General features: G+C 56.6%; 1 protein-coding gene across 1 annotated transcript; it reads right to left on the reverse strand.

Annotated features, from left to right (window-relative positions):
* Positions 1–1,943: 1,943 nt before the first annotated feature.
* Positions 1,944–7,961, reverse strand: FOXA1 (forkhead box A1). Its single transcript, XM_048483216.1, has 2 exons — positions 7,293–7,961; positions 1,944–4,618 (listed from the first exon to the last, which is right to left on the reverse strand). The coding sequence occupies exons 1-2, from the start codon at positions 7,362–7,364 to the stop codon at positions 3,335–3,337; spliced, it is 1,356 nt and encodes a 451-aa protein (XP_048339173.1). The 5' UTR covers positions 7,365–7,961; the 3' UTR covers positions 1,944–3,334.
* Between the last annotated feature and the right edge of the window lie 1,854 nt (positions 7,962–9,815).

Raw genomic sequence — 9,815 nt, forward strand, 5'->3', positions numbered from 1 at the left:
GCTGCGGAGTGCGGATCAAAGGGCAGGCGACTCTGCTTCACGCAAACGCTGGCACACCCCGCGCACAATTTACCAGCGCCCAACGCCTGCTGGTTACCCAGCTTGGCTAACCGGCTGCTGCTAAGCTTATGGCTCTGGGGGCAGATCTGAGGAAGGCAGGGGAAAAGACACGGGGGTGGGGTGTGTGTGACAGGGACTGGACACCCTCCAAGGGGCAGATGGTGAGCTAGCCGGACTCTAGCTCCCCGACAGAGAAGAAGGGCTCTGGCATTCCCAAGCTAATCCGCCACCCCCAATAATGATCAGGGAACTCACAGAGCCTTTACAGCCCCTATTCAGCAACTTCCCCCTAAACTGGAGCCTATGTGTCCAGTATACCTGCTGACAAACACCAGGTTCACACGGACAGAAGTAAATGGTAATACTTGCTGCTGATGTTGCTGCTGCAGCTGCTAATAAAAAGAATATCAACGTGGGCAAAAATTGGAGTTATGTTTCGGGCTCCCAAACGTTCTTCACCGCCAAGAGTCACTGCAATCGAGCCACCCGATTCCCACCTTCAGGCGGTCCTTCCTGTCCCTGAACTCTTTGGCTGCTGCGGGGAAGGGCTCTGGGGCCTTTCGCGGCGGTTCTCATTGAATTTAGTGCCACTCGCTTGCCAGACAGCAGCCAAAGAATAGTCGGGCCCTGCGCGGCGGCATCAGGAAACGCCCGTTTCTTCGAAAATAAACCACACCGAATTCACTCGGTAAGTTCAAGTGCATGTTTACTCGGAGGTAAATCCCACGGAATTCAATGGGACTTCCCCAAGGACAAGGGAGGGGGGGCTGCTGCCATAACTTGAGAAAAGTCTTGCTTGAAAGGGGGAAATTGCATTATTTCTGGAAGGCGAATGTCGCCGGTTTCAGAATGAGGCCGCCGCACAGAACACAACTCCAATCCAACCAGCTAGTCTGATTTGGCTCGGCGGCACTTGGGCTTTCTGGTTGCTGGGCAGGGGAGCTGGCCGCCCCAAAGCTCGCCCACGGTGTGGGTGGGTGGCTCCTTCCCGTTGGCCCTCCGACCCGCCAATCCGGGCCAGCACAAAGAAGGCTCTCCCTCCTCGGGGCCTGCTGCGAGGACTCGGCTGCGCAAAGGACAGGCGGCCGCCCGATCCAGAGGACGAAAGGAGAAGAACGTGAGGGGATCAGCCAGGAGGCTGACCTTGCGGGGGAAAGTACAATGTGCATGGAAATGCAGTCTCAGCACACGCATTGGGACTGCCTCTTGCCTCTATTAAAAAAAAAACCTGACCCACCAGGCCCAAGTCAACGACATCGCTCGACTTGCACTGAACCAGGCAGAAATCCCCCCCACACCCGAGCTTCCGTTCCTTATGGGGCAGTGGGAGGGGGCTCTGCCAGCCCCCCGTGCAAAAATCCCGGTGCCTGAAACAAAACCCCCTTCTCACCCAGACTGAAATCAACATTTCTCTCTTGGCAGACACGAAGAGCGTTGGAAAACTAGGGCTGTCTCCCTGCGCACGTGAAGAGGGATGTTAATTGCCCTTCCGCCACGAAGAGTGAATATTTTCAATTTGTGATTCATTTTTCTACAGGGCTGCACCGTTGGTTAAATAGTCAATAAATATTTAATACACATCTCATAAGGTCCGGGAGCTACTTAATAAGCAAAAGAGCCTCCTTGAAGCCCTTCTAATTCGTTAGCTGGCAAGAAAAATAAACCTGTAGTTTATCCTCCCTTCTCTTTGCCTTCTTCAGATAATTTTTTTAATCCACAGGGAAGCGGCCGTTCATCTAATAACGGATCTCTCCCGTCATAATATGATAATATTTAATTCATTGAAAGGCCTTGACTGCAAATGTTCGAGAGAGAAAGGGCCTGCGTCGAGGCTCATGTTGTCAATTATAACTTCAAAAAAAATTTCAAAACGCTTTCTCCATTACAATCACATTTATTATAAAATTAACATTTTAATTTTTTTCCCTTTAAAATGAGTCATTTTAAAACCGTCATTGAAAGCAATTTCAAGCTGAAAAAGAAAGAAAAGTATAAACCATGCAAATAAATTAAGAGCAATGAGAAAGCCAACAGAAGGAATAAGGAAAACTTAAAACAAAAACACCTGTCTGGCTATGCTAAAAACATTGTGTAAAAACAGTGGAAAGTGCATTAACACTGAATGAACGTGCTAACAACGGCAATAATTCAGCGGCCACAACAAACCCGGGAAGAGGGGGGGGGGCTATTTTTACTTCCCCATTACTGAATGATCTGTGGAAAAGGGGAGAATTTCTTCCTCTGGCTGAGACCAGGCTGCGGGGGAGGCCGGAAAGATTGCAGCCCCCCCCTTTCCCCCCCCCCCCGGACACGGGGGCTGCCTTGACGGCAGTCAGGAAGAAGGGCCGGAGCGTTCAAGAAGGGGGGGATCCTCCACGTGGCCAGGAAATCTCCTGGTGAAGGAGACTCATCAGTAACAGCTTGGGGTGGGGGCAAGAAAGCTCCCTTAAATGGCTTCAGTGACCTGTGGGACTGTCTCAAAGCCCAATCCCAGGCAATGTACGTAAGAGAGGCGGCAGTCCCATCTGGAACTCCAACTCCCCACTCTCCTGCTATAGGTTATGAGCCCAGAGGGTTCACGCTCGGGCTGCAGACCAGAGGGCTGTGTCTGGGACCTCCCCAGGGTGGCTTCCCCAAAAGGTCACAACGTCTGAGGAGGGGTTGTGCTTTTGCCACGACTCCCGCGGTTTCCCTAAGTGCCAGGAGGGCGGCTGAAGCTCCCTGTCGGTTCAGCTGCACACTTCACCACTCTTGAGGAGGGGGGGGGGCGGGTCTGACTGCTTCTCAGCACTGGCATGATCCTCGAAGGCTTCCTTACCCTTTCGCAATCTAAATGTCTAGCTTTGGTTCTTTATCTCCACGGGATAAAATACTGCCACAAACCTGTAAATCTGGTGAAGGTACACCGAAGGGGAAGCAGGGGGAGAAATCCACTGTCTGCCTGTCTTTCCAAAGTCTACAGTGGTCATGAGGTGGGGTAGACAAGGCTGATATATACAGTGTGTGTGTGTCCGTGCGCGTGTGCGTGCGTGTGTGTGTGGGGAGGGGGAACCGATGGACTTTCCAGTTCAAAACAGAATAAACACGATGCATTGGGATACAATAGTAAAGTAACAGTCCTTTCGCTCTTTCCCCCCCTTTCTGCCCACCTTCCGCGTTTCGCACGGATTGTACGATTGGGATGGGGCGGGGGACGCCTCGCCAGTGTGGCGGGAGATCTGGAGCGGCCAGGCCCGGAGGCTGCAGCCGGCTTGGCCCGTCAAGTCCCTGCCAGCTACGAGGTGTTTAGGACCGGTCTGGAATACACACCTTGGTAGTAGGAGGGCTCCAGGGCCGAGGGCTCGATTCCCCCCCTGCCGCCCATAGAGGCGCCGCCGAGGGGCAACCCGCCGGGCAAGCCGGGCCCGTACGAGGAGTATTGCAGCGCCTGCTCGTAGGCCTTGAAGTCCAGCTTGTGTTGCTGCTCCGAGGAGGACATGAGGTTGTTGATGGAGAAGGGGTGGTTGAAGGAATAGTGCGGGTCGCCCTTGAGGTGCAGCTGCGACTCGTGGTGGCCCAGCGGGTGGCCCGGATGGCCCAGCGAGGGCAAGGCCGGGCCCGTCTGCATAGAGGCGGCTGCCACCGCCGCAGCCGCCGCCGCCGCCGCTGCCACGGAGGGCTTGAGCTCGTTGGCGCCGGTGCTGTGGTCCAAGGCCGGGGGACTGCCGGCGCCGCCGGGGTTGGACGGGGCGGCCTCGAGCTGGCCTCCCTTGTGCTGGCCGCGGTGCAGAGGCGAGCCCCCGCCGGCCGGGTCTTTCCTGCCTTCCCCTCCGGCCGCCCCCGCCGTCCCGTTCCCGCCCTGGCCGGCCTTGGAGGCTGCGGCGGCGGCTTGCTTGTCGCACTTGAAGCGCTTCTGGCGGCGGAGGTAGCAGCCGTTCTCGAACATGTTGCCCGAGTCCGGGTGCAGCGTCCAGTAGGAGCCCTTGCCGGGCTTGTCGGGCGAGCGGGCCACCTTGACGAAGCAGTCGTTGAAGGAGAGCGAGTGGCGGATGGAGTTCTGCCAGCGCTGCTGGTTCTGGCGGTAGTAGGGGAAGAGGTCCATGATCCACTGGTAGATCTCGCTCAGCGTCAGCATCTTGCTGGGCGCCTGCTGGATGGCCATGGTGATGAGCGAGATGTACGAGTAGGGCGGCTTGGCGTGCGGGTAGCTGCGCTTGAAGCTCTTGGCCTCGCGGCCGCCGGCGCGGCTCAGGTGGTTGGACGGCGCGTAGCCCATGGGGCTCATGCAGGGCGCCATGGCCCCGTGGTAGGCGCCCAGGCCGTTCAGAGGGGCCTGAGGGCCGCCCATGGCGCTCATGCCGCCCGGGCTCAGCGCCGAACCCATGGCAGACATGCCGTTCATGGCGCCGCCCGTCCCGCCGGGGCTCAGGCTCAGGCCCGGGTTGGCGTAAGACATGTTGAACGAGCCCGACGTCATGTTGCCGCTGGTGGTCATGGCGTTCATGCCCATGTACGTGTTCATGGAGTTCATGGAGCCCAGGCCGGTGTTCATGTTGCTCACGGGAACCGTTGAGTAAGCCTGAGGAGGGGGACATCGGTTAGAGCCGGAAGAGGGAAGACACCTCGCCCCCCTTCCCACCATCCCGTGTCCAGCCCACCAACACCACCTCGTTCACACACGAACCCCGGGGTAACTATCACACACACATGCACAGCACGCACGCACAGCTTCCCACACTAAGAAACACGGGTGAGAATCCACCCTGGTTTCGTATAGCAACCGGCCGCACGGAAATACCCCCAGGTCCCAATGAATACGCATTCTGTGGAATATCGGTTTTGGGACTTCTGGCTGAGGAAAAACAGATCCAGGAGACGTCACTCCACAAAGGGCTAAAAACCTCGTGTGCTTGAAGGACTGGAGGCGGTGGGGGGGGGGAGAATCCTGGGCCAATTTTGCCGCGTGTTTCCGGGCAAAGAAGAAGAGGGCTTTGTTCAGTCGCGATGACTACCCAGCAGGCTTGGATAGGAGCGCGGCAACCATATTACGCCTGAACCGTGGCTCCCGTCCTTCCCCCGGACATGTCTCCCGGGTAGCACCAGCCCCATTTCCTGACCGATCTCCCCATTGCCGCCCCAGGGCGGAGACCTCAACGGCTGGACTCTACGCCGGGGAAGCCCTCGGCTTAGGTGGGCTCCCTGACCCGGGAGGAGGGAAGAGGCCGCCCCCAAAGCCCCGCAGGAAAAGGCGCCCGGGCCCAGGGGCGAACCCGCGGCCTCCGGGCTGGGGAGCAGGTGGCGGGCGGGAGGCAGCGGGCCCCTTGCAGGCCGCGGGGCGGAGGCGCGGGAAGGGCGGCGGGGGACCGCGCTCTGCCTGCCCTTGCCCGCCGCCTCCACGCCTCTCGGGCGGCCAAGCAGGCCTGAGCCTCCCTCCGCCGGGCTTTCCTGCCGGGCGAGCGAGAACAGCCCGCCTGTCCCGCGGCTCAGCTCTCCCCGGAGCCCAGCGCGGCCGCCTTGGCAGGGAGGGGGAAGCCGGCTCTTCAGCCGCTCCAAACGCCGGGGAAGCCGCTCAGAGGCCCCCCCTCCCCCCGAGAAGCAGGGCGGAAGGACAGAGCGGCCAGGAGGGGCAGCGCCAGGAAAACCGCGACCGGAGCCTAAAGCTCCCCCCCCCCCCGCACCTTTCTTCCCGGAGGCCCATTCCCGCTTCAAAAAATGAAACCACAAATTAAGTGTTGTGCAATAAATCCAGGCCTGCAGGGCAATAAATGCTCTGCAGTTCTAATCCAGACTCCCAAAAAGAGAAGTTTTTTTTTTTTTAAATGCTAGTTCAACCTCACCAAGAGGAGGAGGACACCCGGCCTGGCCCGTTATTTGCAAACCCTGACGAACAAACCCAAACGACATGCAAAGCAAATCCTCCTTTAGAAATTATCAACGCGACATGCAATACTTCCTGTAGAAATGATCTATCATTCACGATTGCTACAGCAGTCTTCCTCGTGTTCCCACTTTGTGCCCAGCTACTTTAAGAAACACCAAAAGATGATATATATTTAACTGAATACTTAAAAAAAAAAAACCAAAAATTGAAATGCGGGAAATTAATTCTGAACCACAGCGGTTTGTTTCTGCCTTGGCTTTCACGCGGGGGCCAGGGAATGGGGGGGGGGGGAGGCGTATTTTTAATCAACATGCCCCCTGTTGACCCTGCAGTATTAAAGAAGAGGCCCGAATAGGAGCGACGCCGCAAACCCATATGTTGACCTGGAGTCCTTAGCCTGCGTCGGCGGTGCCTGAACCCGGACATTGAGGTTGGTAAGACACCGCTAAGCAATATCGGCTCTTTGTCCTTGCAGCCGGGTTGAGTCTCCCTCACTCCCTGACTTTTCATTCATTTTATCTTGCTGCTTCCCTTTTCACGGTTTTGTTTTTTAACACGACCTTTGCGAAGTTGAAGATTTATTTTTGCTATTATTCCTATGATTGCATTCCCTGTTCACTTAGAGAGCCCGACCGCTTCACCGTCGGGGATTTGCTGCCCCCTCCGCCCACTGTTGTTCGTTTGGCCGCCTTTGATCTTTTCTTTCAGTTCTTTGGAGCATATTGTAAAATAAGGAACGTGGATATGAATGGACAATGAAAAAGGGCAAGTTCCTGGTATGGAGTCAGATCCTATTCTCGGCTGCGCCACCCTCCGGTCATAGGGAGAATCGCTCCCAATTTGTTTTTTAATAGCTTCCCCCCCACCCCCGCCCGCGTGCTGCGAAGTACTCAATAATTATTATTTTGCCCAGTATACGCTATGTTAGAGAAGTAGAAGAAGGGAAGGTGGCCAACACGACGGAAAGCTTTCCCCAAAGTGAGTCGTCCACTCCCCACTTTAACATCAAGGCCCAAAATGAAAAAACAAAACAAAAACAAACTGGCGGGTCGTTTGGGAGGAAGAGGAGTTCGAGGGACGCTCCCGGCCATGCAAAAGTGTCAGCCACGATCCTACAAAAGGGATCAGCAATTCTCCCTCCTATTCAACCCTCAGCTCGATCGCCACTGTTCTCCCCTTCGGACTTTTGGAAATTCGGTGGATTTCTTCCTGGCTTTGCGGCCAGCTGTAATGTTGAAATCGGTAGATTGGCACCCCCAGGAGTGGGAGCGGAGAGCTGATTCCCCCGAGGGGGTTGACCCCCTTCCGGGCTGGCGCCCGCTCTCCTCCAGGGCCGCCCTCCGCCTGCCCCGGGGCTGCCCCTCTCACTCACCTCCTGCGTCTCGGCGTAGTAGCTGTTCCACTCGCTGGTCTCGTGCCCTTCCATTTTCACAGCCCCTAACATCCTGGAGCCCCCCTGCCCGGTGTCACCATCCAGCCCCTTCTGGCGGCGCGCGAGGGAGCCCCCCCAAGGCTGGCGCAGGGCTGGCGCAAGCCCCGGGCGGGAGGCAGGGAGCGGTGCGTGGCCAGCCGCCGCTCGAGGAAGTGCCGGCTGGGATGGGAGCGGAGTGGAGCTGATGTGGAGCTTACGTCGCAGCAGCGCCCACCTCCTCCGCCGCCGCTCCTCATTTGTCCGCCGCACAAAGACGTTCGCACCTACAAAGCCCGCGGATGCACCTGCAAACACGGCAGTTCCACTTCGCTTGCAACTCCCCCGGGGCGGCACTTTATTTGCAAAGCGGTGTAATTGGTTTAAGCGGGCGGGGTGGCGGGGAAGGGGGGGGGAGAGAGCGAGGGGAGAGAGCGAGAGCGAGAGAGACTAGGGAGGGAGGGAGGGAGGAGGAAGAAGCCAGGAAAATACCCTCCCAGTTTTGTCTTCGTTTCTTTCCAAAGGCGGGAGCGGGGGAGCAATTTCAGGAAAGGCGACCCACGAAGGCTGCTCTGTTGGAAGCACAAAGCTGAAAAGGCCGCCGACTCTGGGACTGGCTGCAGTGGGGAGATCCTTCAACTTGTGGGAGCGGTAGGAGTGAGTCAAGTGCGTTCCCACCCCCCACTCCAAAACGAAAGGTGTTGGTTTTGCATAACACACACACACACCCTCCACTCCAGATTCTGTATTGCCCCGCAGTCCCTCTCGTGGGGACAGTTTCAGCCCCTCTGGCCTCCTGACTTTCCCCCTGCTCTGTCACCCAGGAGCCCCAGCCGTGTGAATGAGTCACAAGCGTGACGTTCAACCACCCCAGGGCCCCATGAATGCGGATCTCCTGCTGGCCTGAAACCTCCGCTTGGCAAACAGCCCCGGTGAGTCACGCCGACCATTTTCGCTGCTCTCTCGGCTGAGCCCTCCCCCCCCCCGCCCGCCCCGCCGCCTGGCTGCCTGCGTGCCTGCAAATAGTCACCTTAGAAACGGCCGGGGCGAGGCAGGCAGGCAGGCACTGCTAGGTGATGCCCATGGGGAGCCATGAGGCTCATTCTCCGGAGCGAATGGCTTCGATCCAGGTTTCGGGGCTGCCCGACCCAACGCTGGCGGGGGTTACTTCCCGGGAACTGGGCATAGGAAGGGCCGCAGGCGCCACGGATCTGGAGGACCTGAGTCCGCTGCCTGATACCCTCTAAGCACCACTCCTGCTCCTTCGCCAAGAGCCTGGACTGGAAAGGGTCTCTGTCCAAGTGATGGGGCTGCGCCTTTCCTTCTAGGCTAGGGGCAAATGACCTGATGTGACTGGGTGGGCCAGAGAGCATTTCCCATCCTTCCGTATTGGGGCCTGTAGCTGCAATCCCACCACCTACATGTACTTGGGAACAAGCTCCTCCTAAGTATCGGGAGGCAGATCCCGATAAAACCACTTGAGCTTCTTTTGTCAGGAGGAGTCGGGGAGCCCCCTTGGTTCCAGTGCAACTCACACGGGCTCAACTGGATTCCATTGCCAACATCCCAACCGGACCTTCCCTTCTTTCCCGGGCTGCATATTCTGGGTCCCCAAAAGTGGGCAAAGTCGGCATTCTTTCTTTAAAACAAAAACAAAACAAAAAACGGCGCTGACCCTCGGCCTGGGCGGTGGAAACCTTCGCTCCTGAGATTTCCAAGAGGCTGCCCGTGTCCTATTGGCAACAAGGCAGAGGACACGACTGAATGGCGGCACAGCCGAGCTAACTAAGGGGACCAGACCGTTCCTTCGATGGAGCAAAACGAAGCCCCATCATCCATAGCCCGATTCCTACCTGCATCATTCCAGTTTCATGATCTATCCAGGGAGTTTCTCCCAAGTCAGGATGCTTAGACCCGCATGCGGTTTCTTTCCCTCCATGAAGGACTAAAAATGATGAAATCCAGACCAGCTACCTTCCCTCACATAAATTGCGGGTCTACCTGTCTATTAGTTCCTCCACGTCCCTGTGGTTTCTCTAATTCGCCTAGCAAGAGCGTATCTAGAGTCACCTCTATAGCCACTAGTTGTACGCGTAATTCTATAGCTGCAGATGTTTATGAAATTCTTACTGTTAGGCTAATCAAGGATGCCCCTGTTTCAAAGAACCAAACAAAGCTACCTTCAGCGGCTTTACGGGATACACTTTTCCACAGAAGGCGGCATTCTCTTATCCTGTCCTTTCTTTGTTCCGCCCCGTGTCCTCCCTCTTAAATCTGAGAACAGAATTAAGTTAAATCCTTGAAACAAACAAATGTCTGAAATCAGCAGGAGGGAACAAGGGATGAAACTGGGCTGTTAAGGAAATAAAAGACAAAAGCGAGAGAGTACAAACTGTTCCTGAATATGCCCCGCACCGTAAATTAAAGTCTCCTTTCCTGATGGAACACATATGGAAAGAGTCGCCATAAATTGAAGAGGAGAATGTT

This window comes from Sphaerodactylus townsendi, linkage group LG02, assembly GCF_021028975.2.
Source record: "Sphaerodactylus townsendi isolate TG3544 linkage group LG02, MPM_Stown_v2.3, whole genome shotgun sequence".
Taxonomy (NCBI): domain Eukaryota; kingdom Metazoa; phylum Chordata; class Lepidosauria; order Squamata; family Sphaerodactylidae; genus Sphaerodactylus; species Sphaerodactylus townsendi.

What these genes read in the sequence shown, in the direction of transcription:
- FOXA1 (XM_048483216.1), bottom strand. Translation starts at nt 7,364, where the DNA reads ATGTTAGGGGCTGTGAAAATGGAAGGGCACGAGACCAGCGAGTGGAAC. An exon ending in ACTACGCCGAGACGCAGGAG is followed by an intron (nt 4,619 to 7,292) that starts GTGAGTGAGAGG and finishes CCCCCTCCTCAG; the next exon opens with GCTTACTCAACGGTTCCCGT.